Source organism: Mchenga conophoros, linkage group LG15, assembly GCF_057382185.1.
Source record: "Mchenga conophoros isolate Kocher_MC1m ecotype Shallow Benthic linkage group LG15, M_conophoros_male_GT1.1, whole genome shotgun sequence".
In the NCBI taxonomy this organism is placed as follows: domain Eukaryota; kingdom Metazoa; phylum Chordata; class Actinopteri; order Cichliformes; family Cichlidae; genus Mchenga; species Mchenga conophoros.
In genome coordinates, this window is record NC_140540.1 from 29,684,373 (window position 1) to 29,709,781 (window position 25,409).

Here is a 25,409-nt window from a genome sequence, read left to right on the forward strand (position 1 = left end):
GAATTCTGTGCAGGATGGCCGTGTGGCCTTCATCGGGCACCAGCTGGGCGGTGTGTCCTTCTCACCCAACAGCCGTGACCAGCAGGTCAAGTTTGCTCGTGCTGTCCAAATCACATACTACCTCCGAAATCATGGACCCGTGGTGCAGGATGCTATTGCAGAGCGCTGGGAGAATGAGTTCTGTGCCCTGGCCAGTCGACTGTCCACAGCCGAGGTCCCCCATGCAGCAGACCAGCTCCACATCCAGTCACTCACATCCTTCAGTCTGTGGCGGGACTTCCACCAGACGGGCCTGCTGGCCAAGGGTGAGGTGTTGGTCAGTCTGGTGCTGGTGCTCCTGGCCGCCACCATCTCCAGCTCTATGCGGGACTGCCTAAGGGGGAAACCTTTCCTGGGACTCCTGGGTGTGCTGACCATCTGCATTGCCAATGTGACGGCTGCAGGGATCTTCTTCATATCAGATGGGAAGTTCAACTCTACACTACTGGGGATACCATTCTTTGCAATGGGTGAGTGGCAATATGGGTCATAACAGAAAATGTGTGTTCATGTGTGTGTGTGTATACAGTTGTTTGGGTAAAAATGCTTATCTTAGGTTCACACTGATAGTGAGTTGATTGTGGTTTGCAAATTGTGATGGGCAACACTGCTGCAAAGTAATAAGCATGATATGTGTTTGTTTGGCTGATCTTTATCACCACAACCTTTCTCAAGGCAATCCTATCCTTACTGAACAGAATTTCAGGTTGAACTCCATCAACATCCAAACCAAAATTTACCATGAAGTCACGTCCAATATAATTAAAATCTAAATTTGAATTCAAAGTTATGTTTAACTTATGGCACATTTCAGTCATTTGATAGTCTTGATTCACTGCAGGAACTCCTTTTTGTGTTTTTTAAATTTTTTTTGTCTGAATCATGAATGCCCAAGTCATCAAAATTCACGAGTTTCTACTGCAGTGATGTTGTGGGTTTTTATTTTTAAGTGAATGAGTTATTGTTTGCAAATGTATACATACCACCGTGTACAGAAAAAAAAAAAAAAAAAGACATTTACTCTTTTCTCTGTAGAGATCACACTGAAGTCCCATCCAAACTAGAGGGCAAAGCAAGTTCACTGAAATACTGTGAAGGTGCATCCTTATCTGGTAGCACAAGACTAATTAACGCCTTAAAGCTTTTGTGTGATGAGACTCACTACCAATAAGTTATGCCCATGAGGTCCAAGTCATCCTTGGTGATGACTCTATCCTATGGGATTATGTCTTTATTTTAAAAATTGTGTTCCAGAGTCTTAGCAATGAGACAAAAAACATTCTAACATTCTAACTGAAAATCAAAAATGTATTTCCTTTTATTTTTATTTTTTTACAAAAAAACCCTACAAAAATCAAACAGTTTGCTAACATACTAGCTTGCTGTTCCTGTTAGCTAAGGCCATATACATCTTTCAAATAACAAACTATAGTATAGGATGCCAATGCAGTAAAATGTTAATGCAATGTAAATCTAAGATCTAATCTAAGAAAAACATTTACTCAGTATTTCATGGTATCGTAAGTTACATGTTGTAGAGGAGAATTTTCCCCTCCAGCAGGCTTGTTTTTGTTTTGTATTTTTTATTTGTTTGTTATTTTTTGTTTTTTTAGAAAATTACAGAATATGCCTCGATTGCATAAAGTGTCATAAGATTTTTTTTTCCCCTGTTCAATCCTTTCAATTTTATTAGAAAAATAGAAAGCAGTACAATACAATATCAGTATTTTAATCCTTGACATTGACAACTAAAAATGCAGGTACTGAACATTGCAAATTAACATAAATATTACTTCAAAAAATGACCTGAATCACATTGTTTCTTAATAACCAGTTATCAGTATAAACCTTAAGCTACAGTCCCACACACCAACACAAATCCCTATCCTTATGAAGACACACATATGATCTTTGTTTTCAAACTTACCTATGAACACAAAGTCGACAACACCAAGCAAAGATGAAAACCAGCACAAAGAGACTTCAAAGCGATTGCCACACTGACTCTACTTTAGAAATATGAACAGGTAGAATTGGAGGCTGTGGCCTGACTTCTAATCAGTCTGTTACCTGTTGAAGTTCACTCTGGCTGCTGGCTGTTGGGTATACACTTAGCTTTATCATCACTCATTTTTGGCTAGCTTTGCGTTGGTGTGCAGATAACTAAAGAAACTTTGTAACATGATTAATGATAGAAATGTAAGTGTAATTTTAGTAATGAATTTAGTTCAGTAATGGGTTGCTGTGTTATTGAAAAATGTAGTGTGATTACAATAACTCAACAGTGTTTGCCAGTAGAAAACCTGCTGAATCAGCAACATGCTAGCAGTGAGATGTGCATTTTCAGGTATTCTTGATGCCAAATTGGTTATCAGTTTTGGATGATGTGGCAAAGAAGAAAGATTCTTTTTGGTTTGTAAAGGTAGGAGTAGGGCTGGGCAATATGGCCTAAAATCCATATCACTGTATAATTTGAAGCATGTATCAGGGTCATCAGCATCCTTATGTATGAATTCTGACCTCGAACCGATTTTATGTAGTACAAGGCGCGCAGAAATCTGTCAAAAAATGTTTTAGTACAACTTTAGTAAGCTATGAAGGATCAGTGTTGCCAACTCTTCAGTAAGGAAAATCGCTATTGGTTGTCCTAAAAGTCGCTAGAATTCGCTAAATGACGTCATTGCCTAATTTGCATAATTGGTCATGCTAATGTAATTGCAACCTATGTTGTTGGAGAGAGAAATAAAATAGTGGAAGAGACAAGAAGTGAGTAAAAAACATTGTAAATGCATTTAGAATTTATTTAGAACTATAAATTTAATTTCTTTTAGCAATTATTGTTTTTTAATGTCACAATTCCAACCCTGCTCCTTTACCCGGGCTTGGACCGGCATAAGTGACCCAAAATAGACGCTCTGGTGGAGTTACTTTGTGTGTGTGTGTTTATAAGTAAATGGCCTGTATTTGTATAGCACTTTTCTAGTCCCTAAGGACCCCAAAGCGCTTTACACAACCTGTCATCCACCCATTCACACACACATTCACACACTGGTGATGGCAAGCTACAATGTAGCCACAGCCACCCTGGGGCGCACTGACAGAGGCGAGGCTGCCGGACACTGGCGCCACCGGGCCCTCTGACCACCACCAGTAGGCAACGGGTGAAGTGTCTTGCCCAAGGACACAACGACCGATACTGTCCAAGCTGGGCCTCGAACCGGCAACCTTCCGATTACAAGGCGAACTCCCAACTCTTGAGCCACGATCACCCCAGTAGTTTTAAACATTGTGATCCACAAAACAGAATCACAGTAAAAGAAAAACTGACTGCGTTACAGTCAGTGCGGAAGCAGCGGCTTCGCTTATACGCGATTCATTTGCAGTTTGGACGCATGGGTGTGAACGTCTCCTGCCCTCAAAAAGTTGTCATAAATAAGTCTCCAATAATACCAGAAAAAGTCACCAGATTTGTCGCTAGTCACTTTTTAGAAAAAAAGTCGCTAAGGGGGTCTGAAAACTCGCTAAATATAGCGACAAAGTCGCTAAGTTGGCAACACTGTGAAGGATGGATTGCCAGAGCATTACGGCTGCCGTAGTCAGAAGCCTTGCAGAGTAATCTGGGTCCAAAACTCCGTCTGCTTCAGGCCCCAAAATCAAACGAACACTGCGGCATCACTGAGAGTTATAAACTGTCTAAATTCTTTCATCTCTATTAAAATAATAAGCATTGCTGCTTTACCAGGTGTAACAATTAAGTTTAACATCCAGGCATCCATGAAAACAGAATTTATTACAGGGAGTGCAGAATTATTAGGCAAATGAGTATTTTGTCCACATCATCCTCTTCATGCATGTTGTCTTACTCCAAGCTGCATAGGCTCGAAAGCCTACTACCAATTAAGCATATTAGGTGATGTGCATCTCTGTAATGAGAAGGGGTCTAATGACATCAACACCCTATATCAGGTGTGCATAATTATTAGGCAACGTCCTTTCCTTTGGCAAAATGGGTCAAAAGAAGGACTTGACAGGCTCAGAAAAGTCAAAAATAGTGAGATACCTTGCAGAGGGATGCAGCAGTCTCAAAATTGCAAAGCTTCTGAAGCGTGATCATCGAACAATCAAGCATTTCATTCAAAATACTCAACAGGGTCGCAAGAAGCGTGTGGAAAAACCAAGGCACAAAATAACTGCCCATGAACTGAGAAAAGTCAAGCGTGCAGCTGCCAAGATGCCACTTGCCACCAGTTTGGCCATATTTCAGAGCTGCAACATCACTGGAGTGCCCAAAAGCACAAGGTGTGCAATACTCAGAGACATGGCCAAGGCAAGAAAGGCTGAAAGACGACCACCACTGAACAAGACACACAAGCTGAAACGTCAAGACTGGGCCAAGAAATATCTCAAGACTGATTTTTCTAAGGTTTTATGGACTGATGAAATGAGAGTGAGTCTTGATGGGCCAGATGGATGGGCCCGTGGCTGAATTGGTAAAGGGCAGAGAGCTCCAGTCCGACTCAGACGCCAGCAAGGTGGAGGTGGAGTACTGGTTTGGGCTGGTATCATCAAAGATGAGCTTGTGGGGCCTTTTCGGGTTGAGGATGGAGTCAAGCTCAACTCCCAGTCCTACTGCCAGTTTCTGGAAGACACCTTCTTCAAGCAGTGGTACAGGAAGAAGTCTGCATCTGATAGGTTTGTAGCTTGAACCTATTCGCTGGAACGTTGAAGGCAATATAATTACACAGCAAGCAAGACACGAAGTAGGCAAAGTTCTTCTTGTTACTCATGCATGAGGGAGACCTGCCTGGAGCCAAGTGTTGTTCCACCACTTGACCTCCATCAGACTCTCAGCCAGGTTCCCCATAGCACTCCTTTTATTGTGGTTACATGAATATGCATAGGGTCATTAACATATAGCATCTTACATAGGTATACATGTGAACAAAGAATACTCTCTGTGTGTGTGTGTGTGTGTGTGTGTGTGTGTGTGTGTGTGTGTGTGTGTGTGTGGGTGGGGTACTGCTGATCAAAGGGTCATATAACATGAAAGCACAAAAGCAAACATCCTTGGTCAGGAAGAGGGTAGTCTCCCCCTCACCCTAGATGGTTCACCCTAGATAACATGGTGAGGAAGTCCAGCAGTTCATCTAAACAAAAAGTACTTAGACTAGAACAGACGTAGCTACGTTAATCCTACTGTAAAACAATAAGACAAGGTACGACCTCTCTCGTGCTCCCAGAGTGCTCTCTAATGCACACAAAGTTTGCAGACTATTAAGGATCAAACCTCTACCAATCTACAACTAATTATAAAACTCTAAGCATATATAAGTAGATATTTCTAAGCATAAATGACAATCAACAATACAAAACCTAACAGCATCCTTCAAGAAAAACACGATTTTCATGCAGAAACAATGCTCCATCACACGCGTCCAAGTACTCCACAGCGTGGCTGGCAAGAAAGGGTATAAAAGAAGAAAAACTAATGACATGCCCACCTTGTTCACCTGATCTGAACCCCATTGAGAACCTGTGGTCCATCAACAAATGTGAGATTTACAAGGAGGGAAAACAGTACACATTTAACACAGCCTCCCAGAACAGTGTCTGGGAGGCTGTGGTTGCTGCTGCATGCAATGTTGATGGTGAACAGATCCAAACACTGACAGAATCCATGGATGGCAGGCTTTTGAGTGTCCTTGCAAAGAAAGGTGGCTATATTGGTTGCTGATTTGTTTTTGTTTTGTTTTTGAATGTCAGAAATGTATATTTGTGAATGTGGAGATTAGGGGTGGGTTTTTATAATCGATTTATCGATTAAAATAGATTCTGGCTTGGATAACGTAAAATCGATTCATTAAAATCCTGAATCGATTTTTTAATATTAATTTATTTTGCCCGAAATGCCAGAATCTCAGGTGAAAGATCACAAAATTTCAACAACCACCAAACAGCTAACACAGTAAATGAGAGCAGGTACACGGCTTCTGCACAAAGACGTAAACACACAGCGCGGACCCGCGGATCAGAATCAGTGAGATGTCGCCTTTCTCAGCTGACGGTCGGGGCTGAAAGCCGACAGCTCGCTGATTCTGATCCGCGGGTCCGCGCTTTTTGTTTATGCCCTTTTTGCACTGATCATATGGCTGTTAGTTTTATCTCTCTCCAAACAATATTGACCGAACCAGCAGCAAAAGAAGATCCAAACTACGCTTCACATAAACATCGTCATGAATTCCCTCTGACTTTTGCTGACTTTTCAGGATAAAAAACAAAAACAAATCACACTTCATGCACAGCTCTCTCTCTCTCTCTCTTTTCTGCATTATTCGCTTGCTTGTTACGCACAAGTCTACCGTTGTTTACAGCGCTGTCGGACAACGTTTTTTTTTCCCTTTTACTTACTTCCGAAAAGTAAACCTAATTTCTGCCGTTCAATATTGAACAAATTTTAATTTTTTAAAATTAAGCAAAATGCAAAACGCTTAGCCGTGTCTCTAATAAAACCGCTGTAACTTCAGAGGTAATGTTCATGTGTTGATTAATGGTTTTCTTTCGTTTTTGATGTACTGCAGATTATTTTTATAAAATCCCAGGCCAGGAAAATCACCTTCATGTTTTTCTGTGTTTTATCTTCAGCTACTTTGACACAAAGGCCTCTGCTGTGATGCTCACACCTCTGATAAAGTCTTGCGTGTGTCAGCTTCCTTTTAATAGATACAAAAATATGTAAACGTACTGATCTGAATTATAATATTTCTGACTGTCAAAATTTCCCAGATTCAAATCGAATCGAATCGAATTAAATTGAATCGTGGATCGAATCGATTCGGGACCTTGTGAATCGGAATTGAATCGATTCTAGAAATCAGTGACGATACCCAGCCCTAGTGGAGATGTTATATTGGTTTCACTGGTAAAAATAAATAATTGAAATGGGTATATATTTGTTTTTTGTTAAGTTGCCTAATAATTATGCACAGTAATAGTCACCTGCACACACAGATATCCCCCTAAAATAGCTAAAAGTAAAAACAAACTAAAAACTACTTCCAAAAACATTCAGCTTTGATATTAATGAGTTTTTTGGGTTCATTGAGAACATGGTTGTTGTTCAATAATAAGATTATTCCTCAAAAATACAACTTGCCTAATAATTCTGCACTCCCTGTAAATTCAACTTTGTTAGAAGTTAGCAGGAAGTTAGCTTGCTAGTTTCCACCTAAACATGATATGCCATGTTCTGACTGAGAGATTTCTGAAAAAATTAAACCATACAGCTCTGCTATCACTTCAAACATAAATGACGACAGAAAACTAAACAGCAGTGACTTTTGTAGGGTTACTGAAGTTGGACTAGCTGGTATGTAATGATGTCCTACGTGATCGCTAGAAAAACAGCTATGTTAGCATAACATTAGCGCATTGAAGCTGAAGGATGGACGCTAACTTTTTTCCACTCAATAAAAGTTAACGTGAGGGTTTCTGGTGGTTAGGGACAAATGCACTTGCATGGCAGGATGCTATAAATGGACCAAACTTCAGTTAGGAGAACAACTGAGATAATCCATCCACAATATGAGGTTAGTCGTTAATATGCTGCAACAACATGGGAATAAAGCAGCTGCGAGAGAATTCAGCATTAAAGAATCAATGGTACAGAAGTGGAGGAAGTGCAGTTTTTGGATTTCCCCATATTCCAAAAATGCTTTGTCTCTTTGCTATTACTGTCACCCGGCATAATTTGCAGATGATGTTGTTTACATACGCTGCAATGCTTTCGACCAAAACAGGCGCAGTCTGATGATATGCGCTATCAACATGCACTATTGCGGTAGAACAATATAGTCAAAATCTCTACCGTTGGCCAAATTTATATAGTTTCTACCGTATACCGTTTATACCGCCCACCCCTAGGTGGGAGGTGGTCTAGATGTGTGGAGGTTAAAATGAAGGCTGGCAAAATAAGAACTGACTGAGAATTTATTTAAGGTAGTTTTCAGGATTACAAGCTTAATAACATGTGTCACATTCAAACATACATTAAATGTACATTTTCCACATTTTCCTCCATCATATCCTCTCTTTCCTTATCTGTCTCCCTTTCGTTCTTTAAATATACCTTGTCTATTTACTCTACAGTATATCTTTCTTCTCTATGTATTACTAAGGTCACCAGATCCCCAGAGCTTTGGTAGAGCTTGGCTGCATGCCAGCTGACATAACTTAAGTTTAAGTAAGACTCAGGAACAAGAGACTGGCTCAGCTCCCTCCTTATGACCTAGAGGCAGAGGAGAAGGACAGGAGAGGAGATGAAGGGCTAGAGGTGTGAAAGAAGCTAAAAAAAATCAAAGAGAAAAAAAAAGACTGATTTATTGGAAAGAAAAAGGTCCCTTTTTTCTTTCCAATAAATCACATTCTATTTTTGTCTCTTTCCTTTTCCTCTTTTACTCTGCAGAAAGGTAGGACAGAGACTGAATTTTAGGAGGGAGGAGAGAGGGGAAGAGGAGAATGGAAGATGAAGAGGAAGAGGCAGGAGGTGGAGACAGAAGAAGGAGATGGAGAGGAGTTGATGAAGTCTGTAATTTCATGTGACAGGACCTCAGAGGTAGCAGATGTCCACCCTCCTTTTGGGAGGTTCTGACTGAGGCACACCCCTATCACTATATCAGTGCCACATCAGGACAGACACTGAGAACTGTAATAGAAACTGATACCAAATGTGTCATGCCAGTGTAGCACCCCCTGTGGACATATTTTAGTTAATTCAATTTTATTTATACAGCGTCAAATCAAAACAAGAGTATCTTATATTGTAAGGTAGACCCTACAATAATACATACAGAGAAAAACCCAACAATCAAGTGAGCCCTGTGTGTAAGCACTCTGGCGACAGTGGGAAGGAAAAACTCTGTTTTCACAGGAAAAAACCTCCAGTAGAACCAGGCTCATGGAGGGACAGCCATCTACACACTGCTCCCGTGGCGTCCAATGGCTGCCCACTGCTTCACAGAGTGAATAGGTTAAATGCAGAGAGGAATCAGTGTTGCCAACTCCTCAGTAAGGAAAATCGCTAGGCACATTAGGGGCTTAATATGAGGGCCCAACTGAAATCAAAATGAGATATCCCCTTTTGCAGTCAAAAACTTTTGAAGAACCAGAAAGCATATATGATTTACATACAGGATTTACACATGTGGTTACACATGCATCTACAGAGAAACAGTGTGTGGTCCATGTGGTAATAGAGCTCCCAGAAAACTCTCTAATTGCCTGCGAATGACCAAAACTTCTCTCTCTTTGTGCTGGTAGAGTGGCCAGATGAAAGCCATTCCTGCATAAAAGCCAAAAATCTCTTCGTCTGTCTGATGGGATGGAAATTGATCTCTGACCTACTATAAAGGCAGAATGCTATGCATGATGAGGCACCAATCTTCATTGTGAAACGTAGCAGTTACACATAGTAATGCAATTTGGAAACTTATCAGGGCTAGAAAACGCTAAGGTTTGAGAGAATGATGGTTAAGGTCAACTAAAAACTACATAAAGGAATTTAAGGTGACATAATTTGTAGTACAAGACGCGTGTAACAAGGGCAGCACTTTCTTTGGAAATGTAGTACTGTAACACTGGTAAAATAACATGGTATAAAATTAGCACAAAAGGCCCAATCATTATAACACAAGACTATGAAGACAACAGCTGAATTTCACATAAATGTAGCAGAGAACAAAGTAAATGATTTTTGAAATAGTTTCAAAAAAGTCCCATCCTATCCAAATAATACAAAAGAGATGTCGCTCCTCTCTAAAGTTGTATTGGCTTGTTAAGTGTAAAGCTGTGTCATGGTTTCTCTTTATCTGTTTCATCAAAGCCTCCCTTCACACTGTAGTAAAATTAATCCATTATTCTCTCTCAAATGTCTAACTAATGTCATCTGTGGCCTTTGAATCATGTAGTGGAAGCAGATTTGCACAGGGCAGGTACCGTCAGATGTCTTTGGACCTTTGTTTAATATGGAGCACCCTCTCCTCTTGTCTGTCTCCCTTGTGCCTATCTGCCGTGTCATATGCGAGCTGGCCAATTACTGCTGAGTTGAGCTTGTCACTTTCTTCTCTCTCTGGATATGTGATGGCTGTTAGAAGTGTAAAAACAGGCAGGGGGAAAGAAAAGAAAGCAGAACAGCACTCATGAAACATACATGCTGGGACGTTGCAGAGGTAGTGCTGGCACTTTTTTCCTTTCTCTTGCTGACAGGTTTATATAAATTCAGGATATCGACCATCCAGACCTGCATTTTATTTAGTTAATACAACAGGCTGCTATTGTTTGTTTCTCTGGTGCATGATGAAGCTCCACAATGCCAGTCTGTATTCATCAGCCTTGTATGAGTCATAATGGAAGTATGTTGGAAGAATGTGTTCCTTTTAGGTCAACCGAGAAATCTCAAAACCAGCGAGACCAGTCACAATACTAAACTCTAATACTAAAATCCAGATAGCAATGAGGTCTTACTCTGTATACTATGGAGACCAACTGTGAAGTTGGAGTCAGTACTAACTTCAGCTGTGAGATCTTTGTTTTTCCTCTCATGGACACAGTGTTTATGTGGGATCTACTTGTTTAACAGTTCCTGCGTAAGTTCAGTCAGCGTAAGAGGCATCATAGAATGGAATAGAAAATAGTGGGAGTGAAAGGAGACCTTACATTTAGAATGTTAAACAAGCAAGTGGTTCTTTTGTAGGCACAACAACATAAGCCATGGCTGTCCAAGAAGGTAAGAGGAATATTACAACCGTGTACACACCACTACACACCACTCTCAGCCACGTGGACAAGAAACAGGGTAACTATGTGCGAATGCTGTTTGTTGATTACAGTTCAGCGTTTAACACAATAGTGCCCTGCAGACTGTTCACAAAGCTGAGGGATCTGGGACTTAACAGCCGTCTGTGTGCATGGGTGTTGGACTTCCTCACTGGCAGAACTCAGGTGGTGAGGGTGGGTAGATGCGTCTTAAACAGCATCACCATCAACACAGGAGCACCTCAGGGATGTGTCCTCTCGCCCCTGCTCTACTCCCTCTACACTTCAGACTGTGTGGCCACCCATGGCTCCAACACCATTGGGAAGTTTGCTGACGACACAGTGGTGTTGGGTGCCATCTCCAACAACGATGAGATGGCTTACATGGATGAAGTGAAGAATCTGGCATCATGGTGCCAGGACAACCACCTCCAGCTGAACGTCGGCAAGACCAAGGAGCTGGTGGTGGACTTCAGAAGGGGTCAGCACAGAGACTACAAGCCCATTATCATCAATGGAGCTCCAGTGGAGAGGGTGCAGTCCTTCAAGTATCTTGGTGTCCACATCTCCTCAGACCTGACATGGGCTGCCCACATTCAGGTCCAGACCAAAAAGGCTAGGCAGCGCCTGTATCACCTACAACAACTGAGGAAGTTCAGGGTCTCTCCAAAGATCCTCAGGATTTTCTATACAGGCGCTGTGGAGAGCATCCTCACACAGAACATGACATCGTGGTTCGGGACCAGCTGTGTGAAGGACCAAAAAGCTCTCCAGAGAGTGATCCGTACAGCAGAACGCTGCTGCAGGATTGCTCTCCCCCCGCTTCAGGACACCTACACCAGGAGATGCCGGACTAGAGCAGCGCAGATACTGAAGGACCCGTCCCATCCTGGCAACAAACTGTTCCAACTTCTGCAATCTGGTAGAAGGTTCCGCATCATCCAGGCAAGGACAGAGAGAGGAGCCTCTATCCCCAAGCAATCCGGGCCCTAAACACACACACCCGCCCTCTCACATCATCTATAATTGTCTGAGACAGGACTCTCTTCCAGACACTTTAAACCAAGGCACAATGTACATTCCAAATTCCTTTAATTTTAAATATGTTTATATTGTCTATCCTGTAAAATAGTCAGATGTCTATTCATATTAATGTACAGAATTCACCTGCTTGCTGCTACTACTGCACATTCACCCAATGTGTATATATATATATATATATATATACACACACACACACACATATATATATATATATATATATATATATATAATGTTCCTCCCCCAATTTTTGCACATGTCGAGGAGCGTGTCAGGCTACATTTCACTGTGTGTTACACTTGTATAACTATACATGTGACAAATAAGGAACCTTGAACCTTGAGCCTTGAAGTGTAGCTTTTTTTTTTTAATATTTATGCTTTTAATTGTCTGTAGGGTGAGCGGTGCTACCTCTGCTACTGCTCAAACAACATAACTGGTTAATGGTGTTAGCATTTAAAATAACATAATGATACAGTTCCAGTTTAGGAATCATAAGGTGTTACTCAGTAATTATAGACTTTTAAACCTCTTCTGGCATTAACATCAGCACAAAAGCTGTGCTGGTAGCGTCCTGATTTCCTGAAGCTCGTGTAGATTCAGATTTTACACTCCAAACAGCTGAGATGACTCTTTAAAATTCAGCAATTAAAGATAGTTGCCTGAATTAAATGGAAAGTATTGATTGGTGAGCTTCAGTGCTAATGGGCTGGTGTTATTACCTTCAACAGAACAAGGTTGGCTGCTTGCCAGCTGTTTTCACCGTTGCTGTCTTGACTGAAGTTTTTGACTTAGAAACTAAGCGATAATTCATGTGCTCAAAAGCTATAGACTGATACTATAAAGTCTACCATGTTTTATCTACTTTTTTCCTCTAATTTGTACAAAATTTACAAATTTAACATCATGTTCTTTTCATTCTGACTTTAAAGTAGCAACTGATCTCATAATCCCAACAAGTGTTTACTAAGGTCATAGAGCAAAGAAGCTGAAGGGTCATGTTTTCCCTCGACTTTTATACAATCAGAGTAGTCTTCCCCTACTGGGCACAGAAATACAGATCTAAGGCAGTTCAGTAATGGCTTCACTACCTCGTATCTATTTCCAGTTTTGTTTATGGGTATAGTATTAGGATTACCTTGCTAATTACATTATTTTAACCTGATAAATAAGTTTTAAAAAGTGTCCACAAATCCATCAGATTATAATTTTAAAGTTTGCTGCTGAGGTTCTTATTTTGTGATCTTAAACTGACAATAAAGAAATTCTAGTTTCTGACCTATAAGGTCCCATGTAAGGAATATCAGTATATTCTGGCTTCGCCTATGGGGAACTGTCATGTCATGTCTAGCCTGTGGTCTTTCCATCTGCCAATATGTCAATCAAAGCTTTATTCGTCACATGCAGGTTGCCCTGCAGTGAAATGGGACCCCCCCCCCCCCCCGACCTTACACATATAGCACAAACATTACATGGGGATACAGGTCGGAGATTGGTAGAATCAGAGAAAAACATTGAAATGTACATTACAGTGGGGAAGTACAAGAGGAAAAAAGAGACCCCTACTCATGCTGTGCTTCCATGGTAGGACAGCATGAGAACAGGAAACAAAAAAACTCCTTTGCACAAAAAAGCACATAAATGTCCACAGCACAACATTGTGAAGACATGACAAGCCACAGAGGTGGGTGGGGGGTGAGGAGTAATCCGAAGAAACACAGCAGCCACCCTGCACAGCGCTATCATTCCAGCGCGGCACACAGACCCGCCGTGTTCCCTCGCCGGAAACAAGCATCGAAGGCGTTGGAAAGGGAGGGGGGATGAGTGAGTGCCTATCAGTGTAAGTGTATGTGTGTGCGTGTCCATAGTTCAGCGGAGACAGTGTCCTTCGCTCTATCAGGCTAAGTAAACAGTCTGCCAGCCAACCCAGGTGGCCTTCATGGGACGGGAAGAATAGTCATCACACAGTCGTTATCAGGGAGTTGTTTTGGTGGGCTCCAGCCTTGGGCCTAGCAGCTGGAGCCGTGGTGTCCAAATGTTGAATATTGTTGATTGTCCATCTGCTTCCTCTCAGAATATGTATACAATAATGGATATAATGCGTTTACCTGAAAGTTATCTGGTTGCCAAACTGGTGAGCTGCTTTTGCAAGCTCGTCCAGAGCACATGAGTGGGTGAAGTTCAAGGTTCAAGGTTCAAGGTTCTTTATTTGTCACACGCATAGTTATACAAGTATAACACACAGTGAAATGTAGCCTGACACGCTCCACGACATGTGCAAAAATAGGGGGGGGGGGTTCTGTAGAGGAATATATATATATATATATATATATATATATATATATATATATATATATATATATACAGTATACATAGTATGTACATTGGGTGAATGTGCAGTAGTAGCTGCAAGCAGGTGAATTCTGTACATTAATAAGAATAGACATCTGACTATTTTACAGGAAATACAGAAATACTGGTTATTAAATTTTTTTCATGAAAAGTTCTTAACCATGCTCTCAATCCTCATCAATCCAGGCAGTGATGTTCCTGTCAGCGCCGCTGCATGATTTACAAGGTGGTTGGAGCTTTCTCTTTCTGGACCTTGATGCTTTTATGGACTGATATTTTCTTATCCTGTGAGGGCAAGATGGATAGTGACACTTAACATTCGCAGCCAGTCACGCGCTATGGCCGTCTCTGCTGATGGTGAAAAGCCTTCTAGGAATTCTTGCCTGTTTCTATAAGTAGGGCTGGATGACTGATGATCGATCTGTGGATGTTATTGCCATGAGTACCTCTGGAATGGTGGTAGCATGACAGCTTCAAGGTCGTTATTAAAGCCTGCACAAAGGAGTCATAAACCACTTCTGCACATCAATTAATACTCCTCCATGATGATATGACTTAATGGAAAAATACACTGTTTCTGGGAGAGCGAGCCATTTGGAGTGTATATAATATACTTCTTTATATGTTTCTAGCATAATTGGATCTTGCTTTGGGGAAAAGAAATTTCTACTTGGAGTTGTGTATATTCCTTGTCTTTTCCTTGGATTTATCTTTAATACTTATCTTTAGGTTTTCAACTGATTGCTTCCCGTTCTCATAACATCATCTCTCAGTATTCAGAACCACGAGCCTCTTGGTGTGCCTCTAATTGGCTGTGTGAAATTTTACACCTTACTGCATTTACAGTGTAAGAAGCCTCCATGTTTCCTGCAGCTAAAACTGACTGCAATGGTAGCAGTGAGTGTTAAGTTGAAGTAGACAGCAAAAAGAATAATACAGTTCGTGACTGCAGCGTTTCTCTCCCTCTATACAATACATCATATCTACTCGGCTTCTTTGAAAAAATGCTTTGTATACACAAAATAGGCCAACTGTAAAATAGGTTATGGACAAGACACACGAAAAAAGAAAAAACTATATATCAAGCAGTTTTTTTTCTTAAATAAAATGACAAGTTCTTCAATATGTTGAATTTTGTAAATTCTGTCACTATGCAAAACAGCTTGAGATGTTTTCAGAGACATTTGTTGTAAGTAAGTTAAAATTCGGTTGGAACAGATTTCCAGGGGTCTGAATGACTAAAGGGAGCTGAATATGTGTAACAGCGTGTTTGTGCAGATTTAAAGAGAGATGTTATGGTGCAGCTGCTCCTTTTGACGTCAAATAGTATTGATCTTCACATCACTGTCAGGGTAATGTCGTTTAGGAAATAGCAGACCTAGAAACACACAAACAACACTTGTCATGTGAAGTGATATGTGCATGTGGAATATCCTTTTATAAACATGCGTGCTCTTCAAGTTCGATTCCTGCCTGGGGCGTCTGTATCCAGTAAGGGTCCTACGGCTAGACCTCCTATGCTAAGCAAGCCTACCGCAGACATGAGCGAGACAGATAAATATGAAGGCATGCCAGCTCGGACGTCGCCCGGATCAACAAGGTCCGCGTCAGGTGTTGAGGAACCAGGGCACCCTGACGAAAAGTGGGCTACTGGAACAAGAAGGCATCGGTGGGCAAGAGACGAAAACAGGGCGTTGTTGGAATGCTACTACGCAAGTAACCCCGGCGGAAGGGGCTACATGAGGGACCTATGGATTCTTCGATACCCAACATCCACAATGAATGCGAAACAACTAGTAGCTCAGTGTTCAAACATTCGAAAGAAGGGACTGCTCTCACAGCTAGAGATTGACGAGGTACAACACAAATGCTACGGCAAGGAGGAGTCAGGACGCCAGGTCAGGGGGGCGATATCATCACCCCCACCCGAGATTGGGTACATAGCCCCAAGTGCGATAGGAGAAGGATCGTTGAGTGCGAGAGGAACTGACCTGAAAAATAGGATCATGGCCAAGCTTGAAACCTGGATCCCCCGTAGCCGGTTACCAAGATTACGTGAAGTACCCTCAGAAGGTCTGCTAGATGATGTTAATACAGCACTACGGGCAATACCTACAACCACGATTACCGACACTAACAAGCTGATCTACAATACAGCTTGGATGATCAGTGAGATGCTTGGCTACAAGTTGAACAGCGACAAGGGGCAGTACCCTCCATGGAGAAGGAGGCTAGAGGGCAAGATCAAAGTAGCATGGAGGGAGGTTAGCCAACTAACGGAGTTGCAGAAAGGTGCGACAAATAAGGTGCCTAAGAAATACAGCAAGCTGTCCATACCTGAGGCCTTGGAAACTGCCAAGCAAAGACTCACAGCCTTGGCCAGCCGCTTGAGGAGGTACACCAGAGAGATAGAAGGCAGGAGAATAAACCAGCTGTTCTCCACAGAACCAGCAAAGGTGTACTCTCAGTGGCAAGGGAACAATAAGAGAACAGCACCACCAAGGCTGGAGACGGAGCAATACTGGAAGAGCATACGGGAGAAGGATGCAACCCATAACGGCAATGCTCAGTGGCTAGAGGATCTGAGGGCAGACCACAGCGACCTCCCTGAACAGGGTCCAGTAACCATCACAGTGGCAGATATCCAAGAAAGGGTCTCCAGTATGAAGAGTTGGACAGCACCAGGGCCCGACATGGTTCACGCCTACTGGCTGAAGAAGCTGACTGCACTCCACGAGCGTCTGGCAGCACAAATGAACCAGCTGCTAGTTGACGAGAGACACCCGGAATGGCTAACCGAAGGCCGGACGGTCCTGATCCCCAAGGACCCCAAGAAGGGACCGGTCCCCTCCAACTACCGACCAATAACCTGCCTCAGTACTACATGGAAGCTCCTGTCAGGCATCATATCGGCTAAGATGAACAGGCACATGGGTCAATACATGAGCGGGACACAGAAAGGAATTGGCAAGAATACGAGAGGCGCAAAACACCAGCTACTGGTAGACAGAACAATCAGCCGAGACTGCAAGACCAGACTGACCAACCTGTGCACTGCCTGGATTGATTACAAGAAGGCCTATGAGTCAGTGCCCCACAGCTGGATACTGGAATGCCTAGAATTGTACAAGATCAATGGGACCCTAAGAGCCTTCATCAGGAACTCAATGGGGATGTGGCGTACAACACTAGAGGCCAACTCCAAGCCCATAGCACAAGTCACCATCAAGTGCGGGATCTACCAAGGAGATGCTCTGTCCCCACTGCTGTTCTGCATAGGCCTGAACCCCCTCAGTGAGATCATTAACAAGACTGGCTACGGATACCGACTACGGAACGGAGCAGTTGTCAGCCACCTCCTGTACATGGATGACATCAAGCTGTATGCCAAGAGTGAACGAGACATCGATTAACTGATCCACACTACCAGGCTATACTGCAATGACATTGGAATGTCGTTCGGACTGGAGAAGTGTAGTCGGATGGTAACAAAGAGAGGGAAGGTAGTCAGAACTGAGGGGATTGAACTACCAGAAGGCAACATTGCAGACATAGAGGACAGTTACAAGTACCTGGGGATCCCGCAGGCGAATGGGAACCATGAAGAGGCCGCTAGAAAAGCTGCAACCACCAAGTACCTGCAGAGGGTCAGGCAAGTCCTGAGGAGTCAGCTGAATGGTAAGAACAAGATCCGGGCCATCAACACGTACGCCCTGCCCGTGATCAGGTACCCTGCTGGGGTAATAGGCTGGCCAAAGGAGGAGATAGAAGCCACTGACATAAAGACAAGAAAGCTCCTTACCATGCATGGAGGGTTTCACCCCAAGTCCAGCACCCTGAGGCTGTATGCTAAGCGGAAGGAAGGGGGCCGGGGACTGGTGAGTGTCAGCACCACAGTCCAGGATGAGACAAGGAACATCCAAGAATACATTGGGAAGATGGCCCCAACTGACCGAGTGCTCAGTGAATACCTCAGGCAGCAGAAACCCAAGAAAGAGGAGGGAGACGAGGAACCATCATGGAAGGACAGGCCCCTGCACGGTATGTACCACCGGCAGATAGAGGAGGTGGCTGATATCCAGAAATCCTACCAGTGGCTGGACAAAGCTGGACTGAAAGACAGCACAGAGGCACTAATCATGGCAGCACAAGAACAAGCTCTGAGTACAAGATCCATAGAGGCTGGGGTCTATCACACCAGGCAAGACCCCAGGTGCAGGCTGTGTAAAGATGCCCCAGAGACAATCCAGCACATAACAGCAGGGTGCAAGATGCTAGCAGGCAAGGCATACATGGAACGCCATAACCAAGTGGCCGGCATAGTGTACAGGAACATCTGTGCCGAGTATAACCTGGAAGTCCCGAGGTCAAAATGGGAGATGCCCCCAAGGGTGGTGGAGAATGACCGAGCTAAGATCCTGTGGGACTTCCAGATACAGACGGACAAAATGGTGGTGGCTAACCAACCGGACATAGTGGTGGTAGACAAACAGAAGAAGACGGCTGTAGTGATCGATGTAGCGGTTCCGAATGACAGCAATATCAGGAAGAAGGAACACGAGAAGCTGGAGAAATACCAAGGGCTCAGAGAAGAGCTCGAGAGGATGTGGAGGGTGAAGGTAACGGTGGTCCCCGTGCTAATCGGAGCACTAGGTGCGGTGACTCCCAAGCTAGGCGAGTGGCTCCAGCAGATCCCGGGAACAACATCGGAGATCTCTGTCCAGAAGAGCGCAGTCCTGGGAACAGCTAAGATACTGCGCAGGACCCTCAAGCTCCCAGGCCTCTGGTAGAAGACCCGAGCTTGAAGGATAAACCGCCCGCAGGGGCGTGCTGGGTGTTTTTTATATATATATATATATATATATAGAGAGAGAGAGAGAGAGAGAGATGAAATGAGCTTCAGGTAAGAAGTTATGACCTGCAGTCTCTGGGTCAGATATAAACCAAGTTTAGGTGGAATTTATTTTCGTTGTGCTAATGTCACGACCGGGCGGCCAGACACAGGTAAGTGGACTCAAATGCAGACACCACATGGAGGTATAGTGCAAACTAGCAATTTATTTGGCACTCAAAAATGGCACAAGAAACCAAAATGTTAATCGTGAACTAAGTGCGAGAGGGAAAACAAACCTCTGAACATTGGCTACCTACTAACATAAAGTTTCTGATTATGGTACTAAGAAGTAGGGGTGGGTTTTTATAATCGATTCATCGATTAAAATCGATTCTGGCTTGGATAACGTAAAATCGATTCATTAAAATCCTGAATCGATTTTTTAATATAAATTTATTTTGTCCGAAATGCCAGAATCTCTGGTGACATCTCACAAAATTTCAAGAACCACCAAACAGTAAATGAGAGCAGGTACAGGGATTCTGCACATAGACTTAAACACACAGCGCGACCCGCGGATCAGAATCAGTTAGATGTCGCCTTTCTCACAGTCGGGGCTGAAAGCCGACAGCTCGCTGATCCGGGTCCGCGCTTTGTGTTCACGCCCTTTATGCGCTGATTCTAAGGCTGTTAGTTTGATCTCTCTCCAAACAATATTGACCGAATCAGCAGCAAAAGAAGATCCAAACGCTTCACATAAACATCGTCATGAATTCACTCTTTTACTGTTTTGCTTCCATTGCGATGCGCAGCTCTCTCTCTCTCCCTCTCTCCCTCCCCCTCTCCCCCCCCCCCTCTCTCGAACAGTTTCGCTTTCTTCATTATTCGCTTGCTTGTTACACAAGTCTACTGTTGCTTACAGCGCTGTCGGCCGCTGTTTTTTCCCCTTTTACATTCTTCCGAAAAGAAAACCTCATTTCTGCTGTTCAATACTGAACAAATTGAAACTTTTTAAAATGATTCAAAATGCAAAATGCTTAGCCATGTCTCTAATAAAACCGCTGTAACGTCAGAGGTAATGTTCATTAATTAATGGTTTTCTTTCGTTTTTGATGTACTGCAGAATATTTTTATAAAATCCCAGGCCAGGAAAATCACCTACATGTTTTTCTGTGTTTTATCTTCAGCTACTTTGACACAAAGGCATCTGCTGTGATGCTCACACCTTGGATAAAGTCTTGAGAGTGTCAGCTTCCTTTTTATAGATACAAAAATATGTAAATGTCCTGATCTGAATTATATCTCTGACTGTCAAAATTTCCCAGATTTAAATCGAATCGAATCGAATTAAATCGAATCGTGGATCGAATCGATTCGGGACCTTGTGAATCGGAATTGAATCGATTCTAGAAATCAGTGACGATACCCAGCCCTACTAAGAAGCTATAAACACACTGTGATTAGCAAGGGCTAGCAGATAAGCTTTTACCAGGAATGCTGAGAAAGTAAACAAGTCTAGGCTAGACCATCTCCAAAATAATTGTTTAACCAAATAAACAGGAATCACACTGCGTGTGCAGCAGCAAAGCCAAAAGGAAATAGTCTCTTTATCAGGCTGGGCACGTTATTTGGGATTTTCCGGAGCAGGCATACAAGGTACAGGGTCACAGGGTTTCTCTGAGTCACTGTAATGAAAGGAGTGTAGAGTCAATGCGTGCCCCACGCAGCAGTGCAAGAATTGGTGGCAACAAAATACATAGTCTTACTTGTCTGGGTTGACGGCGAGGCTAGGAGGTGTTGTGAAATCTGTTTATGTTGTCCTAGTAAGGCTACCATGAGGGCAGCCACTAGAGGTCGCTAGGAGACCGGTGGTATATGTGTTTTTCCAGAAATTGATGTAGCGACGGACACTGCTGCTACAATTGAATAAAAAGTGGTTCGTGCTTGAGAACCCTGCGTCTTATTGCCTCCGAACATGACATGGTGTCAGAATTGAGGACTTCACGCCGAGTTACACAAAGAAATGGCTAAATTTGGACCTCCGGAGCCGTTCGACTTTACACAGCCGGCAGAGTGGCCGATATGGCGGCAGAGATTCTCCCGTTTTCGAGTGGCGTCCAAGCTAGGGATGGAGAGCGGCGAAGTGCAGGTGAACTCACTTCTTTACTCCATGGGGAGAGATGCCGAACCAATATATGGCTCGTTTGTGTTTCCTGCTGCTATGGAGGCCAGGCCAAGTCCGCAGTTTGAGTATGATCTGGTTATACAAAAGTTCGATGAGCACTTTGTCCCAAAGAGAAACGTTATCCACGACCGCACGTGTTTTCACAAACGGAGCCAGAGGGCCGGGGAGACGGTCGAGGCTTTCGTGCGGAGCCTGTACGAGCTCGCGCAGCACTGCGAGTTCGGCGGCAGTAAAGACGAGCAGATCCGGGATCGTATCGTCATTGGATTAATTGACAAAGATGTTTCACAAAAACTCCAGCTCGAGGCGGACTTAACTTTGGATAGAGCCATTCAACAAGCACGCCAGAGCGAACAAGTCAAACAGCAAAGTGCAGACCGAGTGGAAAACACGGTGAATGAGGTGAAACAGAGGCATTATAACAGCATGAGAAGGCGTTACTACCAACCTCATCAGGTACGTGAGCAACAACATGGTGAGAGTAAACCAAAATGCCAAAGATGCAACAGGGTGCATGACAAAAGAGAAAACTGCCCAGCCCGCAATAAAAGATGCAGAAAGTGCAATAAGTTGGGACACTTTGAAGTTGTATGCAAAACCAAAATGCTAAAAGAGGTCAGGGCTGAGGCTGTAGAGGACTCAGATGAGGATTCATTCTTCATAGGGGAGCTTTTCCTGGGAGCAGTAATTGAGCCAAAAACAACAGTCATTGAGGAGTCAGGCTCAGATGGCAATTGGGACATTGAGCTATTGGTAAATGGCAGTCCAGTTGATTTCAAAATTGATACAGGCGCAGACACCACTGTTATGACAGAAACGACCCTTAATAAGCTACAGCAGAGACCCAAACTTATCCAGTGTAAGCCAACTGTGTACAGCCCTGGTGGAAAAGTCAAGTGCATGGGTAAATTCCTTGCTACTACAGAGTACAAAGGCCAAAAGTACCAGTACTGGATTACAGTTATAAAAGGGCAATATGCAAGTAACCTACTGGGGAAGACAGTGGCAAAGCGCATGGGATTAGTCACTAGAGTTAACAAAATCAGTAGTGACTTAACAGAGGATGTGTTCGGAGAAATTGGCCTGCTGAACTGTGAACCTGTAAAAATCGAGCTGACCGAAGATGCAGTGCCGTACAGTGTAACCACCCCACGCCGGGTGCCTTTTCCTCTCCTCCCAAAAGTGGAAAAGGAAATAAAGCGCATGCTCAAACTTGGCATCATTGAGGAAGTCACCGAGCCAACAGACTGGTGTGCACCAATGGTGCCTGCTCCAAAGCGCAACAAGGATGAGGTCAGGGTGTGTGTGGACTTAAAACGTCTGAATAAGGGAGTAAAGCGTGAACGGTACATCTTGCCCACATTGGATGACATAACTCCTAAGTTAGCAAGGGCTAAAGTTTTCTCCACTTTGGATGCCTCCAGTGGGTTCTGGCAAATACCACTGGATCCCAGCTGCCAAAAACTAACCACGTTCATAACTCCCATGGGCAGGTTTTGCTTCAGACGCCTGCCATTTGGCATAACTTCAGCACCCGAGATCTTCCAGCGGCTCATGAGCACCTTGCTCAAGGGCCTAGAGGGGACTGTCGTCGTGATGGACGACATATTGGTTTTCGGGGCTAACAAAGAGGAACATGACCAACGCTTAGGTGCAGTATTACAGACAATCAAAGCATCAGGACTTAAGCTCAACAGGTCCAAGTGCCACTTTGGAAAGAATGAACTACAGTTCTTCGGTCACATCATCAGTGCGGATGGTGTGAAACCTGATGGTGGCAAGGTGGAGGCTATTGCCAGGATGCCCAGCCCCACCAATGTAGAACAACTCAGGCAGGTACTCGGATTAATAAACTATGTTGGAAAATTCCTGCCAGGCCTGTCCACAGTGCTGCACCCCCTCTCCAATCTACTCAAAAAAGAGACTGTATGGGTGTGGGGTGAGCCTCAGGAGCAAGCATTCAACAAAGCAAAAGCAATGCTCGTGGCTGCACCAGCACTTTGTTATTATGATGCAGGCCGACCAACAGTTGTCAGTGCGGATGCCAGCAGCTATGGCCTGGGTGCTGCACTGTTACAGGACAATGACGGGGAGTTACGGCCTGTTGCCTTTTGTTCTCGCACGCTCACAGACGCAGAGAAAAGATATTCGCAGATCGAAAAAGAGTGTTTAGCATCTGTCTGGGCCTGCGAACATTTTACCCGCTACATCCAAGGCATGGGTCATGTACGTCTACAAACTGACCATAAGCCCTTGGTGCCTTTGATCAACTCATACGACCTTGATAAAACGCCACTGAGATGTCAGAGATTGCTGATGCGACTGATGCGATTCAATGTCACTGCTGAGCATGTTCCCGGTAAACAGTTAGTGGTGGCGGACGCACTCTCCAGACATCCACTGCACGGATGCTACCCGTCCGAGACAGACAGCCATGTCAAGGCATATGTGAGTAACGTAGTGACAAGCAAACCTATCAAGTCACATAAGTTGGAGGAAATTCGTAGAGCTACACAGAGGGACCCAGAGCTTCAAAAAGCAATCATCTTCATCAGACAAGGGTGGCCTCGGAGAATGGCAAAGAGCTCACCACTCCAAGGCTTTTATGCAGCCAGAAGCCACCTTTCAGAATCAGATGGTCTAGTGCTCTACCACGATCGCATCGTAATTCCCACGGCACTTAGACCCAGTGTCCTTGACCAATTACATGAAGGCCACCAAGGACTAACTAAATGTAGAGAGCGCGCAACATTGGACTTCAAATAACACATAAGGTGAGGTCATGCAACTTTTGCAGAAAGCACAAGCCTACACAGCGACGGGAACCTCTCGTGACTACTCCTCTGCCCAATGGCCCCTGGCAAAAGATTGATCTTTGCGAGCTTGAAGGTAAGAACTTTCTTGTCGTTGTTGACTATTTTTCAAGAGACATTGAGATTGCTTCCCTCACTACAACAACCAGCAGACAGGTCATTAACAAGCTTAAACACATGTTCGTTAGATGGGGCATCCCGTTAGAACTGGTCAGTGATAATGGGACGCAGTTCACATCATCAGAGTTCCAAGACTTCAAACTGAGTTATGGCTTCACCCACACTACGTCGAGCCCTCATTACCCCCAGTCAAATGGAGCTGCTGAAAGAGCTGTCCAAACGGCCAAGTACATTCTCAAACAGCCTGACCCCTGCTTAGCCTTAATGAGTTACCGCTCTACACCAATTGCAGCAACCGGTGCAAGCCCAGCTCAACTTATGACAGGACGTCAAATCCGCACCACCGTCCCAGTACTCGAAAAGACATTGCTGCCCAGTCCAGTCAATAGGGACACAGTGTGCCAAAGAGATGCTGCAGCTAAGGACTCTTACAGATTCTTCTACAACCGCAGACATTCAGCTCGTCCACTTCCTGAGCTTCTCCCAGGCCAGGATGTTGTAGTGAAGCTTGACGGGGAAAAGGGGTGGACGACTCCAGCCAAGGTCATCAGTAAGTCTAAGGAGCCGAGATCCTACTTAGTGGAGATGGCGAATGGGAACGTGACTCGCCGCAACAGACGACACCTTCAGCCTGTCCCAGGCACCGCTGATCCTGAGGAGCAGCAGCAGAGCACTGTTCCAGCTACACCGACTACTCCAACTAAATGGTAAAAATGGTAAATGGCCTGTATTTGTATAGCGCTTTTCTAGTCCCTAAGGACCCCAAAGCGCTTTACACAACCTGTCATCCACCCATTCACACACACATTCACACACTGGTGGGTGTGCCGCCCCCACTAAAGGGGCGGCTGCTTCCCAAGAACCACCAGTAAGGCAGACGTCGCCAATCCCTGTCCCGGGGTCTCCTCTCCGCCCTACCACACCTGTGAGAGTGACTTCCAGGGGGCGGGAAATTAAAGTACCTCTCAGATTCAGAGACTGAGGACTATCTCCTTTCTATGTTCTAAGGGCAGAATAATCCCTTATCAGGACTGAGGGTAGTCTATCCCCGTGATGTCCTGCGTTCTGACAACACTGTTTTATGTTTAAAGTACCTTTGTTAAAAGGGGAGATGTTGTGAAATCTGTTTATGTTGTCCTAGTAAGGCTACCATGAGGGCAGCCACTAGAGGTCGCCAGGAGACCGGTGGTATATGTGTTTTTCCAGAAATTGATGT

At 44.0% G+C, this 25,409-nt stretch overlaps 1 protein-coding gene across 1 annotated transcript in view; it reads left to right on the plus strand.

Moving 5' to 3' along the window:
- Positions 1-25,409, plus strand: part of ptchd4 (patched domain containing 4) — a 65,752-nt gene that overhangs the window by 19,340 nt on the left and 21,003 nt on the right. Inside the window, exon 2 of the mRNA XM_085246983.1 lies at positions 14-509. Within this exon, the coding sequence (XP_085103109.1) occupies positions 14-509 (496 nt within the window). The remainder of the gene's footprint in view (positions 1-13; positions 510-25,409) is intronic.